The sequence below is a fragment of the Triplophysa rosa genome, linkage group LG2, assembly GCF_024868665.1.
Source record: "Triplophysa rosa linkage group LG2, Trosa_1v2, whole genome shotgun sequence".
Lineage (NCBI taxonomy): Eukaryota > Metazoa > Chordata > Actinopteri > Cypriniformes > Nemacheilidae > Triplophysa > Triplophysa rosa.
This window is the reverse complement of record NC_079891.1, coordinates 6,797,409-6,822,404: the sequence shown is the minus strand read 5'-3', so window position 1 is coordinate 6,822,404 and position 24,996 is coordinate 6,797,409. Positions and strand designations below refer to the sequence as shown.

At 41.5% G+C, this 24,996-nt stretch overlaps 1 protein-coding gene across 3 annotated transcripts in view; it reads right to left on the bottom strand.

Annotated features, from left to right (window-relative positions):
* The window catches only part of fer (fer (fps/fes related) tyrosine kinase), a 40,279-nt gene that overhangs the window by 6,859 nt on the left and 8,424 nt on the right, over positions 1-24,996 (bottom strand). The window contains exons 2-19 of one of the 3 annotated variants that reach the window (XR_008964271.1): positions 22,010-22,292; positions 21,639-21,812; positions 21,463-21,562; positions 20,847-21,030; positions 19,851-19,988; positions 19,659-19,778; positions 18,355-18,477; positions 12,302-12,491; positions 9,449-9,544; positions 9,161-9,364; positions 8,520-8,642; positions 7,251-7,307; positions 7,042-7,157; positions 6,468-6,562; positions 6,198-6,321; positions 3,637-3,791; positions 3,331-3,453; positions 2,871-3,058 (exon numbers count right to left, since the gene is read on the bottom strand). Coding sequence is in view for 2 of the 3 variants with exons in the window: in XM_057350598.1 (XP_057206581.1) it covers positions 2,922-3,058; positions 3,331-3,453; positions 3,637-3,791; positions 6,198-6,321; positions 6,468-6,562; positions 7,042-7,157; positions 7,251-7,307; positions 8,520-8,642; positions 9,161-9,364; positions 9,449-9,544; positions 12,302-12,491; positions 18,355-18,477; positions 19,659-19,778; positions 19,851-19,988; positions 20,847-21,030; positions 21,463-21,562; positions 21,639-21,812; positions 22,010-22,219 (2,469 nt within the window). In the remaining variant the exon portion in view is untranslated. Of the gene's footprint in view, positions 1-264; positions 3,059-3,330; positions 3,454-3,636; positions 3,792-6,197; positions 6,322-6,467; positions 6,563-7,041; positions 7,158-7,250; positions 7,308-8,519; positions 8,643-9,160; positions 9,365-9,448; positions 9,545-12,301; positions 12,492-18,354; positions 18,478-19,658; positions 19,779-19,850; positions 19,989-20,846; positions 21,031-21,462; positions 21,563-21,638; positions 21,813-22,009; positions 22,293-24,996 lie in introns of those variants that run through there. The other 2 variants (XM_057350598.1, XM_057350588.1) reach the window with 2 other exon arrangements.

The window sequence follows — 24,996 nt, the reverse complement described above, 5'->3', positions numbered from 1 at the left end:
GAATAATTTATTTGGTTTAAAGTAGGGCTTAAATTAGACCCCATCTGTTGATTCCTAAAAATATATATTAGAAATCTTATAAAAATATTTTTAAAATGTTATAACTATTTTTGTATGCTTATTTTTATCTCTACCCATGTTTATTACCAAAATGAAATCACAAGTCAGATTTAAACTATATTCAGACACGTTCCAAAGTTTGGTTACGCGATTGCAAAAATGACAAATCTGATACAAAACGCAAAACAACAGCCCATGTCATTTATTTAAATAGACAAACAACATTTTCTCCTTTCACCTCCTAAGAAATTGACTTTATAAATGTCTCAGGTACTATTTTGTACCCTTTTCATAAAATTGCCCAGATAATCATGAATCATCTTTCATTGATTTCAAGATACAACTTAAAAGACTCCGAAAACTTTATTGCAAGTGTACAATATAAACAATGAGCCGACATTGCTATAGCTGAATGTCCATCAGAGAGGTGCTACGATAGAACAGACACAGATGCAAAAACGACATGGACAAAGGATCAAACATCAAATCTAAATGGCAACCATTTATCTTTCCATATTTCTTCTTTAGGTGGATGGAGTGAAACTGTATAAACACTATACGCATTAGTTTGACAATCCAAATTCCAGTGTTGCTTTTCTACTCTTGTTCAATATGACTTTAACCAATTCAAGATGAACATTATAACAGTATTACGCTGTTTTATATAAGGGGGTATTTTTAAGCATAAAAAGGCCAAAAGTGCAATTAATATATAACTTTCATCACAGAAATAAATAATGCGGAACAGAGCAGAGTTTGGGAATTCTGGCAAGATGTGAATATTAATGGTAATTTACTTTACAGGAACTATTTATTGTCGTTCTAGCAATACAATATATTTTTTTCTGATGTAACGATCTATGTGCAAGTCAGACAAGAGAAACGTAAATCTTGGCTCTCAATAACACAACTTTCAATATACGAGACAAATACTGGCGTTTGCTTTAATACACTAACAGTAGGAGTTATGGTAAATGGTACAAAAAAGATTAAAATGCTAGAATAATATTACAGTATTTCAAATAAATAAAAAAGAAACAAACAACACACTATAGGGATAGTTGCTTTGACGTTAAAAGGCTGAAAAATCCTAAGAGCTCACTCGCCAGTAGTTTACTTGATGCAAGCTCAGTTTCACCCAAAAAACCAAACCATATACCAATAACTTTTATCTGAACCCACTCTGAAGACCTATAATGCGAATATACGAGCCAAAACTGCACTATACAGTAGCTTTCTGTATGAACCGTCACCACTTTTGGCTACATTAGAGTAATGGCAACATCTTTGGAGCAGAAAAGAAAAATCTTGCAGACTCAGAGTAACGCAGTTGATCCTATAGGACCCTCTTTACATCATCCAAATGTGCAAATATTAGAGGAGTGTTGATCTGGGTCTTCATCGCTACTGTAAAAGTCGTCAAAAACAAAGATGAGGCGTATTCCTGAAAGACGTCCACATTCTAATATCATTAGTTTCTGCAGTGAATTAAAAAAAAAAACACCTACAAACTTATTACATTACTGAATCTACAAAAAAGTATTTACAAAATACAAAAAGGAATGCTTATTAAAGAGTAAACCACCATTCCATTTTTATCATGCAAATGGAACGACAAAATTATGTGACTCGGAGGAAAGTCTGCAGTATGCTGGTGAGAAGCTTGTATACACAAAGAGTGAAAAAACCAATGGCACCCGTTGAAAATGGCCAAAGACAATTACAGAAAGTCCTAATACAAAACAAATCTGTCAACCTTGTAATACTTACGCAGGTAAATACATCAACAAGGGTTGTTTGCAACCTGATCGTAAAAGCAGTAACACAGCACAAGAACATGAATCTAAGACCGTGGCATAGATACAAATGTGCATGCGTTTGGTTTGCAGGCTTCAGGCTTTGGTTGCTGGTTACCAACGCGTGCTTTCCATTAAGAGAATCAGTTTTGGACCGAGCTTAAGGTGATGTCTCATATGCCACATGGCATCATTTTTGGAGCACCAGTCCCATTTATTAAAAAAAACATCTTGAACATTCTGCGAAACATCTTTTGTGTTCTGTGCAAGAAAAAAAACCATACGGGTTTGGAGCAATATGAAGGTCAGTAAATGATGAGAGATGATTTCTTTTATAGCGTGAATCGCGAAGAGGTGAAATGCTGAACTGTATAGATTTCAAATAAATCTGAAGGCTTGTAAACTATATGAGATGCTGTGTTCGCGTCATTCAAATGGTCCTTAAAACAACACGTGAGCAAGCAGCCTGGTGAAACAGTTTGGTTTATATGCTAAGGCCACCTGACTGCAGCGTTTCGTTTTTGTCAGAAATTGCACTTTGGTACACCCATCCATTTGGTCTTATTGCTTGATGAGTGCTGAAATTGAACACCGTAGTCTTCTTACGTACGTGATCTCATTTACAAACAACATATTTGCTTCCACTCCAGAAAAAAGGACTATAAAACAGCCAAACCCATCAACGGGTTTAGGACATAAAAGTTATTTTTTTGCGTTCACCCAACTTGTTTTACTTATGTGGAAATGCTCGATGGCATCCTGACAACCCATCCTGGACAATGTCATTCTTACATAGCTCAACTGTTGCTCTGTGGCTAGTTACAAGACAAAAACCATGGGAATTCTGCATAATATTGACATTGGAGTCCTCTCTCCATGCTAATGGCTCAAAACAGCTGGTGCATAGGCAGTTCACACAGTGATAATGTGACACGGAGTACTCTTTAGTACAATAATAGCATGTGATTTAGAGGGCGAAACGTTTGCCGTGTTTCTCTCTAGGTTACGGATCACCTGGATGTGAAGCGTGGGTTTGGCCTCTCGACCCATCGTCTTTATTAAAGGCTATTTTTTCTTGATAGACGCCAGTTCTTTCTGAATGTCTGCGAATTTGGGTCGGTTTTCGGGCTTGTACTCCCAACACCTCTGCATGATTCTGTACACCTCGTCTGGGCATTTTTGCGGGCAGGACATTCTGTAACCTAAAACAGACAGACGTGTTTTTAAGCGACATGGACAATGGATGGGTAGAATAAAGACTAAAGGGAAACTGTTATGTTTGTGTGTACACCAAAAGTGAAACAATGTGTTCCTCGCGCTAGATTACTTGCAGGAGATAAAGCCCCCCCATCCCCCCCGCCCCAAAAAGAGCGGCCAGAATGGTATCGGTTATCGGTAAATAAATAAATAATGTTTATTTCTGGATATTTCTGATTGGTTGTTGTCAAACTGTGTGGTAACATATGGGCTTTACCTTTCTCAACCTGTTCTCGAGCCTGCTGGTTGGTCATGCCCGGGTAAGGACACACTCCTAGACTAAAGGTTTCCCACAGGAGGATCCCATAGCTCCACACATCACTCTCTGAGCTGTATCTCCCTGGAAAAAACCCATACAATTCAACATTTTTCTAACAATACCCTGATAGCTCAACCAACCAAGACGTGACGATTTCTAAAATTGTTCTGATGCCCAGTGCCACACACATACAAAACTACGTCATGCGTTTTATTGTCTTAACAATTTAGAACAGGTTACTACAATAAAATGAATCATTTTTACCATAATTCAATGCTTCTGGTGCAGTCCACTTGATCGGGATCTGTTTCAAGCCGGATGAGGAATAGATGCCGTCGTCCTCCTGCCGGGACATCCCAAAATCACTGATCTTTAGCACGTTGTTTTCTCCCACGAGGCAGTTCCGAGCAGCCAGATCTCTGTAAGGTGTACAGCAAAAATGTAGCATTATCACTGTCCGCTCTCAATGACGTCCGATTGGTCAATCCTGACCAGCACTAGAAAGTATCAGGACAACTATTGTTTTGTGAATATTTAGAATCATTGTGTGTGAACATGACAATGTATAGTCAACTTTTCTGCATGTTTGTTCCCATACACTACCGTCAATAGTAGGGCTGTCAAACGATTATTTGCTATTAATCGCATCCAGGATAAAAGTTTGTGTTTACATAATACATATGTGTATATTTATAACAAAAACACACATTTTAGATGTATGAAATATTTAGATGTATTTGTCTACGAATGAAATAACATAAATGTTATTTATTATATTACTATTATTCATATTTGTATTTTATTTGAAATATATGCATGTGTGTGTATACGTTTATAAATACAAAATGAATATGCCCAGTACAGAGCCATATATTATGTAAACACAAACTTTTATTCTGGATGCGATTAATCGCAAGTAATCGTTTGACAGCCCTAGCCACCTTCACTTCACATCAGGAGGCTTGAATTCCTCTCATATAAAAATGATTCTTTCTGAACATTTCCAACAGCTGATTTGAGATTCTAGTCTGTCGTCTGAAATCGCATACTGTCTGTGACAGTACGTACTGAATTTGAATAAGTAACCTATCGGCCGTTAAAGGGATACTTCACCCAAAAATGAAAATTCTGTCATCTACTCACCTTCGAGCTGTTCCAAATCTGTATACATTTCTTTGTTCTGACGAGCACAGAGAAAGATATTTGGGAGAATGCTCATAACCAGACAGATTTTGCCCCCCATTGACTGCCATAGTAGGAAAAAATACAATGGCAGAACTGTTTGCTGTCCTACATTCTTCAAAATATCTTATTTTGTGTTCAACAGAACAAAAAAATGATAGTCATTTTTCCTACTATGGGAGTCAATGGGGACAAGATTGTTTGGTTATAAGCATTCTTCCAAATATCTTTCAGCGTGTTCATCAGAACAAAGAAATGTATACAGATTTGGAACAACTCGATGTTGAGTAAATGATGACAGAATTTTCCTTTTCACTTTAAAACAGTACGTTCTATATAGTATGACTGGGAGTAGTACGAATACATTTCGGACATACTGCGTCCGCCATGTTTTATGGTCACGTGACCCGTATCCTCTTTGACCTATGACGTATTGACAACAACCTACACGTAAGCATTGATAAAAACATCATTCAGGCATTTATTGGCACTTACATTAAAAACGGACGTCCGTCTTAAAGTTTTCCGCTATATTTATTTGATTTACTTTTGAAATTTGACCGTTGCTCAGCTCCCGTGGCATCATGGGATAGAGAAGTGTCCATCCGATCCACACTCACCAATCTCGGCGAAAGTAGTAGACCATCCGGGTATTTCTCGCCTACTGTTTTTTGCATACTGAGATTTCGGACATACTATTCATGACCCATACTCATTTTCGTCTACTATATAGTATGGAATTAGGCAATTTCGGACGCAGCTTGTGTCATTCGATGGCATTCTTGCGGAGTGTACATCCTGAGCCACAGAACTACGCTACGCTGTCACATCCCAAAACTTGCCTTGCTGACACGAGATGGGAAAAGACATCTCGGATAGTGGGGGATAGTGGAAGAGAGAGAGAGTCGATCTGACAGAAAGGTGTTCAAATCCTTAACATCATCATGTCTGATAGTAAAAAGATTTTAGCGGGGTGCTGTGAGAGAGGCGAGTGCTCATTTCTGAGCTGAGACTCTATTCAGCCCTCTCAGCAGGCCAACACTGGACTCAATGCACTAAAGCACATTTCACACCTGAAGAACAACGTGTGGGGAGGAGAAACTGGGTCCTGTTGTTTTATTGGATGGCTGAGTTGTTTAGATAAAGACGGAATGAAGTTGGGCTGCTGGTGATGCTTTTGGATAGTTAAAACCAATGAGACTTTCCATTCACCTTTAAAGTAACAGTTCACCCAAAAATGTACCCATCCTCGTATCGTTTCAAACCTGTATGACTTTATTTCCTCTGCAGAACACAAAAAAGGATATTTTGAAGAATGTTGTTAACTGGCCCCCATTCACTTGCATTGGTTTTGTGTCCATACAATAGAAGTGAATGGGGGCCAGTGCTGTTCAGTTACTAACTTTCTTTAAAATATCTTCTTTTGTGTTCTGCGGAAGAACGAAGTCATAAAGGTTCGAAATGACAAGAGGGTGAGTAAATGATGACAGAATTTTCATTTTTGTGTCACTTTAATATAAATCCTGAATCTAATGCAATGTACAGGTGTTTTTGACAGTTTGAAGTGTCTACAGCAGGATTGACCGCACGAGATGGGAATCCTACTCGGGTCGCCGCAAACGTACCGTGTCTACAGTTCTTACCTGTGTATGCAGTTCTTGAGCTCCAGGTATGCCATTCCCGCTGTGGCATCCAATGCGAATTTCACCAGCTGTTTCGTCTTGAGATCCTCCTTCTTCTTTCGCAAGAATGATAAAAAGTCCCCACCTGTTTACAAAACAGCATGACGTATGAGCACACGAACGTGCCGTGCATTAAAACAGACGCTGACATCTAAAACAAAGTGTATGACAACTTTTAATGAGGAAGTTCATTCAGTGGCTAATGACTGACACCAGATCCGGTTTACTGACCTGGTACGAGTTCCATTACTATGTAAATGGGCTGCCGTTGGGTACAGACGCCTATTAACTTCACAATGTTGGGGTGATCATACTGCTTCAGGATCCTAGAAATGATGGAACCATGTATGAATATAGGCTTGGCTGTTTCGTTCTTTTATCTTTATTTTGAAGCCAACGTGAATGAGCGCATCCTTATTCCTTGATGTTTGAGTTTTAAAGGGATAGTTCAGCAAAAAATGAAAAATCTGTCATCATTTACTCACCCTTGAGTTGTTCCAAACTTGAATGCATTTCTTTTGTACACAAAAGAAGATATTTGGAAGAATGTTTGTAACTAAACCGTTCTGGGGCACTATTGACTACCATAGTAGTTTTTTTTCTGTACTGTGGAAGTCAATGGTGACACAGAACTGTTTGGTTACAAGCATTCTTCCAAACATCTTTCTTCGTGTCCAGAAGAACAACAAACTTTATAGAAGTTTGGAACAACTTGAGGGTTGTTCATTTTTTTTCCTTTTTGGGTGAACTGTCCCTTTAAGCGAAATGCATATGTAGGTAAAGTTTTTAGTTAACGGTGGCTCACCTGGCTTCTGAGAGGAACTTTATCTTGAGGTCTTGCGGTAGATCTTCCTTACAGGTTTTTACTGCCACTGGGGTTTTATCTCGCAATGTTCCTTTGAAAACCTCACCAAAGTTTCCCTAAAACGACATTTGTTTAGTCAATATGCTTTCATGGCCACAGTACCAACCAAAAAGTGCCATCTTTTGTGCCACAAGCACAAAAGGGCTTACTTTGCCAAGGAGCTCTCCAAGAATGACATCTTCGTGATTGAGGATCCATTTCTTATCCTGCGCGAACAAACAAACAAAAGCGAATTAGCATTACGACACGTGTTCATTAATGAACTAATGACTCGTGCGGAGACAAACACAGAAAGAGATGCTAAGCGCTGTGTGGGTCGGTCAGCATGCTAATGGTCTGCTAAATGATAATGATGCAATTATAACTTTGTTCTGTGACGGATGGACGGAGATATACAGTCAAATCTACTGAAGACCTCTGAAAGCGAGAGCTCGGTCCATTAGCTCATTCCCTCTGAACCGTTTCAATGAATCTAGAGATATCGGCTTTACAGAATTTACACTGTCAGGTCCTCTACAGGTCCTGCGGTCCTTGTCGGGATACCAAATGAAAGCTAAAGGCAGCACGATCACAATTATTTTACGTTTAAGCGATTCCTGGCTAATTCATACGTTTTCATACAATCTGCTTTCATCCCAGAGTCTGTTATGTTTTGGGGTGGGTTAGGGAGCATTTTAAAGGAATGAAACACACTCAATACATTCATGACAGTGCCAATGAGAATACACATGAACTATGACGCTGATAATGGCTCGATTATAGAAGCATTATGCTAAATATCATGAAGACAAGTGGCTGGCACTGTAGTCATTAACTGGCACAGTAGTGCAATACACTCCACATGAATTCCAACACTAAACATGTCAAACACAGCTCAACATCGGAACTAACTGCTTTTCACATGACCCTAGCTTTGCTATAACTATCACTGGTCTCTGATGGTGTTTCTACTCTTCATCTTGCAAGCTGCAGCAGAAACATCAGCGCTATTATGATTTCAGACAGGCCCGGGTGCTTTTTACCCCGTCATCAAAAAGCCATCGGCGCGGCAGGCAATCATCCGACCTGACGGATCCACACAGGCACGCACGCTCCACGGGGAATCCAGACAGTGCGGACCACCCTCAAGGAAAGGGTCTAAAGTGACATCTAAAGCGGCACATCTTTTTTGCCCAGCCACATACATCAAACTGCACAGCACGGGACTTTAAGACAGGTTGATTTGCCAACCGCACTGCACAGCATTCAATTTCATGTCTAATGCAGTCGCATCCGTCAGTCAAAATGAGCCATCTACACTCAGTCTGAACTTTGTGAACTTTAACTTTATGGCTCTGTATTGACAGGCTTATTCAAAAAATATCAAATGTATGAAGAATGACAAATAAATTGCTAAAATGAACATGGAGATGTGTTACCTTCACGACGGGGTTCAAAAGCACAACCCCAGATTTCTTGGTGATGACTTGTTTGGTTGTGTAGTGATGATCTATGAGCTGTGGGATGGTGGGGAAGCCAGTGCCTTCAAATCTGTACTGGTTCTGTGGACACAGACATAAAAAACGGTTTTATTTATGTTAATGAAATATATAAAAGAATGAAATAAAATGTTATTTCGTTATCTTATATATTCTTTTACTTTACACAAAAACAGCATGCAGTAAGCTGGTATGTTATTTGCTCAAATATCATTTGAAAAACTAAAAATTTGAAAAACTAACAAAAAAAACCTAACTAAATAAATAAGTTAATTAATTAAATATTATATAGCAAATAAAAAAGTAAGCAATGAAATGACAAAACAAATTGCATTAAAAATTGCTAATAATTAAACAAAAATTAACATTTAAAATACTAAAAATATATACAAAATAAAAGCTCATTTAAAATATGAGTAATGCAAGCAAAACTATAATATTTTTAAAACCAGTCCCACAAGGTTATAATTTTAGTAAACCTAAAGTAGGCATAACATAAATGTACATCTAAAAAAAGCTTTAAAGTGAAAAAACACGTCTATATAATTCTGAATGAACCAATCTCTCCATCATACACTCACATCAGCAAACTGAATGATGAAATGTCTGCGCTGTCCGTCTGAGAACACCGACAGCACGTATTCTCCTGGTTTGCCGTGGCTCTCGCGCACCAGGAAGTCTCCCTGCTGCTTCAGCAGCTCCTGAGCCTCCGTCCTGGGAATGGCACCGTGATACCACTCCTGCTCGCCCAGCGGTTTCTCACTGGTGGGGATCACGTCAAAAAACTGAGGAGGAGAAAACAAGATCAGGAGAAATCAGGAAGTCAGGATACAGAAATGAAGAGGTGTTGATGCATCTGTAAAACTCACAGATGAGGAGCCCAGTACAGACTTCGGTGAGCGGATGATTCCAGCGATGGAGTGCCTGAGAGTTTCAAACTTTGATATCCTGTCTTTGCTTTTATCCTGCAAAATGAAACGTTTTTGAATACAATGATCCCGCACTAAAATTTGCAGTAAAATTATTTCAACAAAACTGTAGATTTGTTTTGCAAACAAACATTTGCAACACTTGAACTTGAAAAATTGACAATAGGACATAAAAAACAACAGTAAAACATCCAGTGCTGTTTTGGTGTCGGATCTGCACTCTTGAAATGCCTCGTCTGTAGCAACTCATAATGTAATAACTCCACTTAATGTAATAATTTTCTCAAAATGTAATAAAATCTTGAGTTCATAATGTAATAATAATTATTACATCATGAGAAATGTATTACATTATAAACGTGTCATATTGTCATATCTGTAATAGGCTTTTTAAACCTAAAAACTAACTAAATACGAAATGCACCAGACTTAAATATTCATGCAATGATAATAATAGTATATAGCGAGTATATTCAGCAAATTTTATGCCCTCATGCTAGCAATAAAATAAAAAAAAATTTCACAATCTTTGCTAGTATCTAACACTTTCTAATAATATCGAATACACATGTTTCATATGATTTAAAGAACACATTTTAATGACAACGAATTACAAATAACTGAACGGAGCTAGAATCTCAGCCTCAAGGGATGCACGCAGGCAGCACAGAGAGATAACCAGCCAATAGGACCACCCATTTACCCTAGCCTGTCCAATCATATTTTAGTGTGATTACTCATCTGAACTTTATTATTGGCAAGCAGAGGTGCATACCATCATCCTTTCACCTATGAAATACATAGACAACGACGAAAACTAAAGACATTTTTTACTTTTAGTTAATTTCATCTTTTGTAAATCCTTGTTTTTTAAAACTGCCATAAATACTAAAGTGAAACTGAGGGGGCACAAATCAGATCTGAGGGTGCAATGCCCCCTCGTGGCACCGGGCCTGGTTAAATGTAAAGATATTTTAATTGTTTAATCAATATTATTGCTAGGAACAATTCAGTTGTGCACCTACTAAACTCTACGTCCTTGAATTGAAGGCATTTTTATGAACAAATTTGGAAAAAACGAATAAAAGCTTAGTCTACTCTGGGATAGATCGAGTTATCGTGTTAAGAAATGAACATTCCTTCACTTTAACAGAAGTTATAACATGAAGCTACATCAGAGGATGTTGAAAAATAAAGTACAACGTACAATCACGCATTATTTCTGTGCCTATAAACTGTTTCAACCAGGGAAATCATCAGTTTACTTGTCAGTTTACCAGTTTACGACATTTACCTTTAAAGATAAAAGCGTCTCTATTAGGGATGTCAACAATTAATTGATGATCGATTAATTGTTGATAAAAGATGTCATCGATTAAAGCTATCAATCATTTAACATGATGAATTTTAATAAGCTTTTAATATGATCCAAACTTTAAAAGTACATTAAAACAGAAACAATACCATGTCATTCAACATGGAAAGTAATAGCAACCAACTTAGCAACGAAGTCATGGTTATTATATATATATATATATATATATATTCTTTTTCAAATAGTGCACTGCGCTTTGACGGAGCTGCGGGACACGAGCAGGACATAATTCATTCCTACAACTTGTTAATTCATTACTACGATTTAGTAATTTATTAATTTGTAAAATGAGGAACGAAGGAAAAGGAGGAACGAATTCTTAATTCATGGCCATGAAATCTTTTATTTTCCACCCGCATACCACAGTAAGAAATGCAAAAACAAGAAAATAAACCTGCGAAATGAAAGGGTGAGACTGTGAAGATTTGGGAACAGAAACTATAAGTATTATTAAGTTTGTGGAAATTTGTGACCAACCAGCAAAACAGAACACAAAGCTGCGTATGGCTTTAAATGTTTGGTCTTGAACGGCATGAATCCAAAAGCATGGCTGCGATGTAACATTTGTTTATTATATTGAAAAATTATTATATTGTTTTAAATGAGTGTTGGTATTACCGTATGAACTGTGATTACATTATAAGTTGCCACGGTGTCTTCACAATGTAATAAATTTCTCATATAATAACCTATTACATTATGAGAAAAATTGTTCTTACATTATAAAATCATTATTACATTATGAGCTCCAGATTTTATTATGTTTTGAAAAAATAATTACATTATCAGCATTTCATCACAGTAATAATGTAATACTTATTACATTATGTGCGGTTTTTACATTATGTGGAGTTATTACATTATGAGGTGCTACATTCGTCCAATCAGATTCCAGGACCTGAGCATGTGCATCGCTGGGTGATCTATTCCTATATGGGAACATACTGCACATAAATGCGCTGGTGTGAAGAAACCGTGATAAGTAAGAACACACTGCCCTCTTCAGTCGCCTTTAACACCAGCAGCATGTCAAATGTCAGCAACCAATTCATGTTACACAACATAAATCAAATGATGTTTCCATGTGTTCCTCAGGGGTTAAACCATCAACATTCTCATTTAATCTCTGTGCCACAGTGTTCTTAATCTACAGCAGAGCTAAAGCACGGATGGATTACATGGGATGGTGGATGAACATACAGAACTGCTTTCAAATCTAAACAGAGTGGAGTGAAAAACAACTTGTGACATCCAAATCGGAAAAACTGAAAAGAAAAAAGTCCCTATAAAATCAAGTCTCTCTCTTCAATGGAAACAGTCCAAATATACTGATGACTCGTTCTGCGCATTTCTGTCCGATCAACAGAAGAGACCTTTAGTTAAACGGAGGATGAATACAAATACATAAAACACTTTACCATCGAGTTGACGGAGCGAGCGTCCTCCTCGTAATTGACCACTGGTGGAGGTTCTTTGCCCTCGTTGTCCTGCATCTTCTTTTCCAGCAGTTCTCTCTGCGCCGTGAGTTTGGCCTCCGAGCAGCGCAGCAGCTGGACAGTCTGTCTTAACTCCTCCAGAGATTGTTTCTGACTGAGTAACAACACCACACTGAAAACACAGAGAGAGAGATTGAGATCACGTCATTCAATCAATGGATTCATCACTTTTTCAACAGTTTACTCGAAACGAGAGTAAATCTTACTAAAATGCGACCGATAAGTTGTGGTAAAAACAGTATAAAGCCTTTATTTAACAGGATCGAAGGTAACACATTTAATTGTTACACTGAACGAACATCATTTCATTTAATATGACAACCGTGTGAATTCGGATACGATAAAAACACGTTCCCTTTCTGTCGGTCTCTCGACGTTGTGTCGAACCGACAGATGGGGTTCGTCCCTGAGAACCAATCGTTTCCGACTGCTTAGAAAAGGCCAATGAAAATTGGCAAATGAAATTTGCATGCCGGACTCCGCCCCGGACATCCTTGGCGAGGCGCAACATCCGAATGTATTTTGCAGCCCTCAGCACTCTCAAATCGACGGTGCGGGGACCTGCATCGCCAGCCAGGCAAACCAGCAGAGCCAGTCTTCTTTCCGGGGGCTCCCCGGCGAGAGACCCGCACTGCAAGCCATTGAACCACCCCCCGGGGGGGTCGATGAAGCAGATCGTTCCCTTAGTCCCCCTGTCACGGTCCCTGGGAGCTTGGCTCGAGCTTCCCACACGTCACGGTGGCTGAGAAGGACGATCCGTCTAGGCTATGCGATCCAGTTCGCCAGAAACCCGTCCAAGTTTCGGGGCATCCTCGTCACCTCGGTCAGAGGCCGGGATGCTCCAGTACTACGGAGCGAGATCGCCACCCTTGGGTGCGATCGAGTCCGTCCCCTTAGCCGAGATGTCCAAGGGGTTTTACAGCCCTTACTTCATCGTCCCCAAAAAAGGCGGGGGGGGTGCGCCCCATCCTAGATCTGCGTACCCTGAACAGACACCTGCACAAGCTGCCGTTCAGGATGCTCACGCAGAAGCGCATCCTGGCATCCGTCAGATGTCAGGATTGGTTCATGGCAATCGACCTGAAGGACGCTTACTTTCATGTCTCGATTCTCCCTCGTCATCGCCCGTTCCTACGGTTCGCTTTCGAGGGTCGGGCATATCAGTACAGAGTCCTCCCCTTCGGTCTGTCTCTGTCTCCACAAGTCTTTACGAAGATCTTGGAGGCCGCCCTCTCTCCCCTCAGGGAGAAAGGGGTGCGGGTACTCAACTATCTCGACGACTGGCTTATCTTGGCTCACTCGCGAGATCTGTTGTGTGCACACAGGGACCTTGTTCTCCGGCACCTAGATCGATTGGGACTACAGGTCAACCGAGAGAAGAGCATGCTCTCCCCTGTGCAGAGCATTCTCTATCTTGGTATGGAACTCAACTCTGTCACCATGACAGCGCGTCTGTCCTCTGTACTTGCCCAGTCGGTGTTGAACTGCCTGGATCATTTCACGCAGTCGGCGGTTCCCCTGAAACTATTTCAGAGGCTCCTGGGACACATGGCATCCTCGGCGGCGGTGATACCCCTCGGGTTGATGCATATGAGGCCGCTTCAACTCTGGCTCCTGAGTCGAGTTCCTTGGGGAGCGTGGCACACCGGCAGCAGGCAGATGGTGATTACGCCTCGCTGCCGACGCACCCTAACCCCGTGGTCTTCCATGGCCTTCCTTCGGGCAGGGGTACCCCTAGGGCAGGTTACGAGGCATGTCGTGGTGACAACAGACACCTCCCTGCAGGGTTGGGGTGCAGTGTGCAACGGGCACGCAGTGTCGGGGCTTTGGATGGGCCCCCGCCTGTGCTGGCATATCAATTGCCTAGAGTTGTGGGCTGTGCTACTTGCACTGAAGAGGCTGCTGCCTCTCGTGCAGGGCAAGCACGTGCTGGTCCGGTCGGACAGCACTACTGCAGTAGCGTATATCAATCGTCAGTGTGGCGTTCGCTCACTGCAGTTAACACGACTTGCCCGACGCCTCCTCCGGTGGAGTCAGCAGGTGATCCGTTCCCTGCGTGCCACGTATATCCCAGGCGACCTGAACCAGACAGCCGACGCGCTCTCTCGTCAGTCTACGCCTCGCGGAGAGTGGCGACTCCACCTCCACGCAGTCCAGCTCATTTGGGTGCAGTTCGGGCAGGCCCAGGTGGACCTGTTTGCCTCCCTCGAAACCACCCATTGCCCGCTTTGGTACTCTCTGACCGAGGGACCCCTCGGCACGGATGCCCTAGTGCACAGCTGGCCTTGGGACAAGCGGAAGTACACCTTCCCCCCAGTGAGCCTCATTGCACAGACCCTGTGCAAGGTCAGGGAAGAGGAGCATCAAGTGTTACTCGTTGCGCCACTCTGGCCCAACCGGACTTGGGTCTCGGAGCTAATGCTCTTGACGACAGCTCCCCCCTGGCCGATTCCCCTGACGAAGGACCTGCTTTCCCAGGGGAAGGGCCCGTTATGGCATCCCAGGCCAGACCTCTGGAACCTCCATGTCTGGCCCCTGGACGGGATGTGGAGCTACCATTTCTCAGGCTAGGGCACCTGCCACTAGGCGACTGTACGCCTACAAGTGGCGCCTCTTCTCGACCTGGTGTGCTTCTCGAGGAGAAGACCCACGGAGTTGTGCGATCGGGTCCGTGCTGTCCTTCCTACAAGAGAGACTCGAGATTAACCTCTCCCCCTCCACACTGAAAGTGTATGTAGCCGCCATTGCTGCTCATCACAACTCAGTTGCTGGAAAGTCTCTAGGGCAGCACGACCTGGTCATTAGATTCCTAAGGGGTGCGAGGAGGCGTAACCCGCCTCGTCCACACTCCATACCCTCTTGGGACCTGGATGTAGCCCTGACAGGTCTCACCAGGCCCCCCTTCGAGCCCCTAGGGGATGCCTCTCTTCCTCATCTTTCGACGAAGACGGTTCTCCTTTTGGCGCTCGCCTCCATCAAGAGGGTAGGGGATCTACAGGCTTTCTCCGTGTCCCCTGACTGCCTAGAATTCGGACCCAGGGATTCTCACGTTATCCTGAGACCTCGGCCCGGCTACGTGCCTAAGGTTCCCACCGCTCCCTTTCGGGACCAGGTGGTGAACTTACAGGCGCTCCCCACTGGGGAGAAAGACCCAACCCCGTCCGTGTTGTGACCAGTACGCGCGCTGCGCCTCTACTTAGACCGCACACAGAGTTTCAGGAGCTCGGATCAGCTCTTTGTCTGTTTTGGAGGTCAGCAACAGGGGAGAGGTTGGCCCACTGGATTGTGGACGCTGTCAAGACAGCTTACCAATCCCTAAATCGCCCGTGCCCCCTAGGAGCGAGGGCCCACTCCACCCGGGGTGTTGCCTCCTCTTGGGCCTTGGCACGGGGGGCCTCTCTCGCAGACATTTGCAGAGCTGCGGTTGGGCTACACCCAACACCTTCGCGAGGTTTTACAACCTCCGCGTAGAGCCGGTGTCAGCCCGCGTCCTGCATGGCCACATATAGGACCGGCAACTGGTAGGGTGTATGCCTGTTCGGTTTTTTCCCCCTCTCTCGAGTGGGTCAGTACATCGATTTAGCCTCCATTCTTTCCCCACTGGGCGAAGAACAGGCACTCCATCCATCACTAAGCAAGCACCCCCTGGGGCGGGCTGGGCAGAGCAGTTATTCGCTGCATAGCTCTAACCGGACCTAGTGCTACCAGACGTTGCAACTCCCCAGTAGGGCGGTTCCGTCTGATGTATCCTCATGCTGGTTCCCACCTTGGTAACCCATGACCTCCCCGGGTGGTCCTCCACCTCGCGGTTTTCTCTTCAGCCGCACTTTCTTCCCATGAGTTCTTCCCCATCGGTGAGACCATGTTGGTATCTCCACTATTCTCCTCCCTGCGGTAGGAAGTGGTCTCTGTAGCGCATCCCCCACTTGAGGAAGTAGCGCTTACCCAGTGCCTTACGGTTCCAGGCGGCTTCTCGCTGTTAGAGAAACAAGGCCGCCGCCTGTGAGGCCGAAGGTAGGGTAGGTAGTCCCTACCTACCCACTGGTAGGTTACAATTTCGCGGTAGCGTTCACGGCTGACACACCCAGGCCAGTCACTGTCGCTTCGTTGAGATTGTGACAGGGCACAGTGTTATGGCATTTTCCATTGGAACCCCATCTGTCGGTTCGACACAACGTTGAGAGACCGACAGAAAGGGAACGTCTCGGTTACGTTTGTAACCTCGGTTCCCTGATGGAGGGAACGAGATGTTGTGCCCTCTTGCCACAACACGTGCTGTCCTCTGCAGCAGTCGTGAGAGGTCTCAGGCTCCTCAGAACTAAGGTGAATGAATGATGCACGCCGTCTCCCTTTTATACTCGGATGTCCGGGGCGGAGTCCGGCATGCAAATTTCATTTGCCAATTTTCATTGGCCTTTTCTAAGCAGTCGGAAACTATTGGTTCTCAGGGACGAACCCCATCTGTCGGTTCGACACAACGTCTCGTTCCCTCCATGAGGGAACCGAGGTTACAAACGTAACCGAGACGTTTTCCAATGTTAACGCAGAGGCAACTCAAAGTCATTTGTAGGCCGATTTCTCTCAAAAAAGTCAACACTGTAGCATTAACAAAACATTGCTGTTAGTTAGGGCATCTGATTCAAATGGTACATGTTGCGAGATGAACAAGCATGTATTAACCCGACAAACAGATGAGTTCAGGTGTGGAGTTGAGCGCTATAGTTCATCTCATCTTTCAGCATCGCTTGTTCGGGATTACCCGGTAGACCTTAAAGAATGTGCTGAAGCTGGACAATCTCCATCCAGCCGGCACAACATTACAGTTCAGTGAATCAGTCGGAGCCCTTTTATCTTCACAGACACGCAGTCTGCTTAGCATCTCTACAGAAACACTTGAGCTGTTCTCCACGCGTCATTTCTGCATTCACTTTCGGTACACAATGACCAGAAATGGAAATTTAACGACTTGGTGGTTTTCGTGCAGCTGATTTACATTATACAATGTAAGGTGAAAACAATAAAACTGAACCAAAGTCGAGTTTAATATTCATGCATTATATTGTAACATGCTATATTAAGTAGTGATGTTGCTTGGAAACTGTAGAATACAAACTCTATGTTGTGTTGTTCCTAACAATATCCCAACATGTTAACTTGATGTCTAGAGTTACCCTGCTTTGCGTTTCTGCATCACTCAATGCAAATCAGTTTGGTACGCTCACATCAACATACTGTAAATAAATAATCATATAAATGTGACCCTGAACGACAAAACCAGTCATAACTAGTACGAGTATATTTGTAGCAAAAGCCAACAATACATTGTATGGTCAAAATTATAGATTTTTCTTTTATGCCAAAAATCATTAGGATATTAAGTTAAGATCATGTTCCATAAAGATATTTTGTAAATTTCCTACCGAAAATATATCAAAACTTTGATATAATTGAAAACAAAATTGAAAACAAAAATGGCCGGGAACACGCCCACAAGCTTCGCTCACCGCTGCCTGCTCTTTGAGAATTACCCACTCAAATTTGGTATCTGTAAAGCTTAGAATATCCGCATTCAGGTTCATCTACTCGCGCCAACGCCAATACAGCAGTAAGCCAATAGAGAGCATTACAACAACGGTTTCTTATTAGCAACGACCAGTTGATGGACAACTTCAAAGGTGATTTTCTCCATATTTGGATTTTTCTGCACCCTCACATTCCAGACTTTCAAATAGTTGTGTCTTGACCAAATATAGTTCTGTCAAACCATACATCAATGGAAAACGTATTTATTCAGCTTTCAGATGATGCATAAATCTCAATTTCGAAAAATTGACCCTTATGACTGGTTTTGTGGTCCAGGGTCACAAATGATCTTATTACCCTGCGGATATTTTAAGACAAAACTACAAGACGTTGTTTAGGCCTGGTATTAGCACCGCTGTTGAATGATTTTATCACAGTTACTCTTCACTTACTCTGATTTCTTGTCATAGGTTTTGGCAGATTCCTCTATTTTAGCCTCCAGGTCCAGCATGAGGTCCTCTTTGCTGCGTAGACTTTGCTGGGTTAGGAGCAGGTCCTCGGAGGTGGATTTCAGCCTGTCCCAAGATCACAACAACACATATCTTCACTAATGTAGCTACAATATTAATTACACTTCAGCATGAACAGAGATCAGTCAGAACTAGAATCATCGGATTAAGCCTTCAGCATTCAACAGGAATCATCAATGGACCTGCTTCTTCTGATCACAAAGACCTTTGATCTAGAACCTCATGCTTAATAAATACCTGAACAGTTTTTAACAAATACAAATTTCCTGGTTTTAAATATACCAGCTTGGGCATTTCCGATGAACTGTCAGCTGTAAAGGTGTTATTCTGTACTCGCTGCCATCATGATCTGCCACAATGAGGCATTTTTATTAAAGCAGTAAATGTAGCCTAACCAGACTGTAAAAGTAAAGTGGCACTTTACACAAGACACTTTTGATTGATTGATTCATTGTTTCGTTTTTATATAATTACAGTATCTCCCATATGAGTTTTGATGACTTCACTATAATTGCAAAGGTGCAGTACAAGGAGATGTGTCCAAACCTAGTGTAAAAAGTGCTCTGCTGACAGATAAATATAGGTACTGTGGAAAAGTTACAAAATTTCCCCATGTTTTACTCACCCTCAAGGCATCCTTACTATGACTTTCTTCTTTTAGAATAATGCAGTCGGAGGTATAATACCACGTATCGTTTTTCTTCCAAGCGGTAAAATGGGGGGATTTTTTGAAGCTCCAAAAAGTGCATCCATCGATCAAAGAACTGCTCGATACGGCTCTGTGGTTTTAACAAAGGTCTTCAGAAGGCGAATCGATGCGTTTGTTTAAGAGCGATATCCATATCGACAGCGCTATTAACGTTAATGTCTAACTTCCGTTCTCCCTCTGCTGCATGTGAACCAGAGGATTGTTTTCCGGCAAATGACGCAGGCATGTCGTACGTTCCGGTGACGAATGCAGCATTTTTCGTTTTGTTCCAATAGGATACCGTCTCTGTGTGGTAGCTTTTGTCACCGTCATTTGCTGGCAAAACAAGCCTCTGGTTCATGCGCAGCCGAAAGTCATATTCAGTTAGGATGCCTTGGGGGTGAGTAAAACATGGGGAAATTTAGTTTTGCCTCTGAAATATCCCTTTAAAATCAGTTACACAGTAACACAATATAAGGTTTAAACATTGATGCAAATCTTTATTTGAGCTAGCTAATATGTAATCTGTTTTACTCACATTGCTTGTAAACTCTCTGCTGTCAAATTATTCCACAGAATTTCATGTGCTTGAAGATTCTCCGTTTCCTCTAACAGCGTTACGTCAAATTCTACATTTGGTTCTTTGGTTTCTGGTGATCTGAACATAAGAAAGGTCAAATTACCGACGTGTCAATTTTGAAAACATTTAAAACGCGAGAATTTTACATACCTATGAAGTTCAATAAAGTTGTCATACTCTGACACTGGATCGATTTGGTCAATGGAGGTGTGTATTTCCTTGTGGACCTTCACGATTTCATCTGTTAACAGGCTGGTGATGTCACTGTACTCCTCCAGAATCCACTTACTGCAATAAAAACACACCAAAACTCTTCAGTCTTCTCTTTAGAAACTGCTTTCATTCATAAGTGTGTGGGTTCATTGTTGTTATGAAAATCCACATATTTGATTTATCTCACAATATTACATTTGAACAAACCTCCAACCCAAAGTAGTCCAGGTATTTATCTCTGACATGAAACTCACCCCGTGTTTGGGATAAACTCAAATAAGTGGTGCTATTACTTTTCTTCTGTGAGGCTTTCACATGATGGACGTCACGATAAAACAAGTGATAAAAATTCCACACACGTACATCATGAGATCATTACACCTTAAGACGGGATGTGCTAAAAACACTTTCGCAACACACTGTGATGGAGATAAGCAAGCACCACCCACATTCAAGTGTAAAACTTCTAAAAACCTTCTCAAATGAACAGACTACTAACTGATATTTGGGTCAGTGGCCTTAAATATAACGATTGTCTGTCCCACACGGCTTGTTTGACCTGCACTGAATGGTCAAACTGTATATGAATCTGTGGTGCCAATCCCATAAGGCTCTTGCGATTGTTTCCTTTACTAACCTCCACTTCAGATTACAGCAAACCCTGTGATTAAAAAAACATCTTAAGAAAAAAACGCAGACTTCTGTTCTCTGTTAATCCTCTGAAAGCTACACTATGAGCTACAGCGCCAAACAGTGAACCTTCTCCTGGACTGGTGTATAAACAACTGAGAAATGCATTTACTGTCAATAGAGAACTAGCGGGCAGTTTCCTGAACGAATGCTTAAAATAAGTAACGATTACATCGCACATGAATATCACAGGCAGAACATAAGGAAATATCCCAGAATGCTCTCTGAAGTTCCTCCACTCACAGTGCACTGATCATCTCCTCCTGCATCTTCTGCAGGGAGTCCAGCAGCAGTGGCAGGGCGGTCTCGTGGTGATGCTCCTGATGGAGCTGCGCGCTCCTCACCGCCAGCACGTACTGGTTGTGCAGGTTATGTAGCTTCATGGTGGCTTTGTCGTAGCGCTCGCGGGCTTTGTCTGTCTCTTTTCCTGGAGGGCAAAGAAAAGCAGTTGGCTGAAATGAAACGCCTGGTTTATTCAGCGAGTCTTTGTTCTTTGGTCACAGCGCTCTAAGGATTCTTTACGGGTTTTACAGAGTTTCACATTTATTATGTTGCAATATGAAAGCTTTAAGTAGAGGTCAACCACCATAGAGGTTTGCTAAACACCCATTGTCAATATTGTGAGAGCAATGAATACAATCGGATGCAAACAGTTTTTCAAAATTCACCAGTCAGAAAATCTATTATTCGTTGAGTAATGAATTTATTTGTGGCTGTAAGTGAACGTGTGCCATTAATAATCCATGTTTAATGCTATTATGTATTTATGTCTAACAAACCCAGAATAGACATCAAACAAAATGGTCAAATAAACATTTTTGACCGTTAAAATACTGTCTTAATAAACAAAACTCCTTACCTTTAACCACAGCCTCTTTGTATTTCTCTCGTGCGAAAACAGCGTCCTTTGTTAACTGCCTGTACGTGTATTTCAACTTTTCCAGATCACTTTTGGTCACCTGCGGAAGATGAAACAAAAGTCAGAGGAATGCACCAATGGTTTAAGCTGATCTCCATCCTCGTCACCTTCCTCACCTTGTTCATCTCAGACTCTATCTGCTGGTGGAGGCTTTGGTAACTCTTCTTCATCTGCTGCTTGTCTTTGATCATCATGGTGAGGCGATGCAGAGGTCCTGAGTTGAGCTCCTCGGCATGGGACTTCATGATCTTGCTTAACTGCTCTGTCTGCTGCACCATGTGAGTCCACGACTGATAATAAACCCATATACACAGATGTCAAGATATGCATGTTTAAAGAGACCAGAAAAGGCACTGAAGTGGTGAGAAGCAAAAACCTGACTCAAAGTTATGTGACTGCATGATAATATTTTGATATACATTATGAGAGAGAATTATTTTGATATACCATGATATCAAAAAAAGGAAAGGACCAAAAAACATGGTACCTTGGAGACACTGCTGACATAGTGGATTTGAGAGGAGTTATCATGTTTGTCCACCTGCTGGCTGATGTTGAGCAGGAACGAGGCATATTCCTTATCGCTCTTTACCCGCAGGGTCATAAAACGCTTCACCGTCTCCAGTAGCTTCAGCTCCCAGTCCTGCAGCTTCATCAGACCCTCATGTGAGTTCCGCAGGTCCCGACCGAACCCCATCTTACTTGCAAGGCACGCGGTCTCTCTCTCTCTTACTCAATGGGGAGTATCACTCAGGTCTGCATTGTTACTGCTGGGGGAGAGAAAAGTTAGTTGGAGTGGTTCAAAACTGCAGGGGGAGATCTTTGAAATATGTCAGTTTAGCGTTGTAAAGGCATTTTGGAGACTTGAATGAATCTTTGCAAAAGTCTAATAGGTAAGCATAGTGAGTAGCAGGGCCGTAGCTAGAGAATTCTGGGCCCCCTGAAAAAATATTGATGTGGGTCCCCACCGCCTTCCAACTAATAGAGGGACATTTTATGTCAAGTTTTATATCATATCACTTTGACGTAGTCTATTTACATCTAACAGAATATAGTATTGTTGTTGTAAACCCTATTTTAAAAGTTAAATGTTTAAAAATGTTATAGAAACTAATGAAACATTGTCTTAAATAAATGCATGAAGACTTTTAACAAACTAATAAAAGAATAATACAACACAATACATTATTAAATCATAATAAATAAAACAGATGTAAAAAATAACCAGCAGTACTGTATAATAGTCTTATCAATCAGTCTGTTATCAAATAACTGAAATTAACATTAAAGAATTGAGAAGAATACAGTCATGTAAATAAATAAATAGACCACTTAAATGTTTATAAAGTCTTAATGTTTGATGAAAATAATATGGTATTGCATAATATATAATTACATAAAGCCAATAAATGTATCTACATATACAAAAGCCCCACAAAATGAATCGTGCAGAGCCCGGTTTAAATTCAATTTTTTTCTCTACAAGTCTATTTTTTGTATTTTAATTCTTCTAGATGTTTTCTAGAATACTGTTGTATATAGCATAATGTTGTTCTTATACTATACTATACCCTCACTATGACAATAAACTAATAGTAACTTATACAGCTTATGCTACAAGTGTACTACTGTGCTTTTTTATGTGTGGGTTATAATTTGTTCAAATTAACCGGACTTTTATTTTGGCGGGCCGCTGCATAGACCTTTGAGTTTCAGTGCGAGTAGCTTTTCTCAAAGGAAACAGTGAAATGCGTGTTAAGTAAACTCTGAGAGCAGCTCGGAGATGTTCATGTGTTTACGTCTTTATATAGTTAGAATGTGGATTTCATTAAAATCTCATGTATGCAATTCATGTATTAAAATTATTTACAAAACAGGTGGCTTTATAGTGTAACTGTTGGATTTTGTGAGGCCCCTGGGCAGTGGGGGCCCCTAGAATTATCACCACCCTTCACTCCACTAGCTACGGCCCTGGTGAGTAGACATGCACCCATACACAATTTCTCCACCGATACAGTTTATTCAGAGTGATATCTGCCGATGCAAATTCTGAAGATTACATTCATATTTCTTAACTTTATGAACGTTATTTGTAAGGAATAATTGACGACGGGCCGTTCAATTATCGAAAGTTAATGCACACCCCGAGGTGGTAATGCGGCCACGACGCGAAGCGGAGCTTTCGATAATTGAACGGACCGGAGTCAATTATTCCACTTACACCACGGTCACAACACCACAAGACGTTGTTCCGATGGTTTATCTCAAGACATTTGTATGGTATTTGTTCCGGAATGCACTTGCTGGTAGGACTAATTTCTTACGCATCTCATCTGAAGGCGTTGCTTGAGCCTGCATATAGCGAGCACCACTTGCAGTTTTCCGAGAGCGAGAGGAAGACAGACAGTGCACGTGCACACGCGCTTGCTTCACTGAGAGTGAAAAGACAAGTATCTATATTTGATTTGTTTTCGTCGTATTTAACACCCCTGTCGTATAAGAAAAGTAGGCTATTAAGAGAAAAAAGTGACACGGAGGTTTCTGCGCTAGCTGCGGTTCTCGCAGTGGCATAGAAAGCTTCCTGCTGTGTGTTTTAAGTCCCGTTTACCCATTCCACAGACGAATTTAACATGTTATTTTTGTGCTTCGTGTTTTATCTTTAACCCGCTGATTGTGTCATGTAGTTTGCCATTACCTTTGATATATGCTTTAGTTTTTCGTCGGAACAGTCCTGTACAGTGCTCTCGCTATTGTTGTTCAAATGTTCATGCTGTCCATAAATATTAATAGTTGGGCAATTCCGTGAAAATGTCAACCTAACCACGAAAAAATGAAGTGTTTACAGCAGTTTTTACTGTGGTAACAGCACAGATTTTAACATTTGGTGGTTCAAATACCCATGTGAGATCTCTCTTCAAATTTGTAAAGCATTTGTTTTATTTTTAGTGCATGATTTTTCATAGTCAGGTAAGTGCCATTTTCAGGATTGTCACATCCATAACGCTACATATTCCTCATAAATGGACACATGAAGATTAATATAAAATAACTATTTTATGTTCTATAAAGAGGCAGCCCTTCTCCATTCATTGGGTATTATTGCTTCAGGATTGCGCTTTTTCTTTGACAGAAATCCTACAAAGTTTATCGTCTCCCAAAAAACGCGTCTTTTTTTTGTCACATCCATAACGCATGTTTATTTCCCTTTTTTAAATAGAAATTTTTTTCATAGACTGACTTTTTTTATGTTTAGACTCTATCAACAAGGGTTCAGTAAAATATAAACAGATGGTTCAATATATTCGTAACAAATTCATTCTCTGAGCATTTTTATGTCACGTTCATAACGCAAAATGTCACGTCTATAACGTTGGAATTGCCCAGTTATTTCTTCTCTCAGACAATGGAATTTGACTGTCACTTTGTCTGTTGTTAGATACGTATTCACTGGTGGACAGTAGGCTACATTTAAGT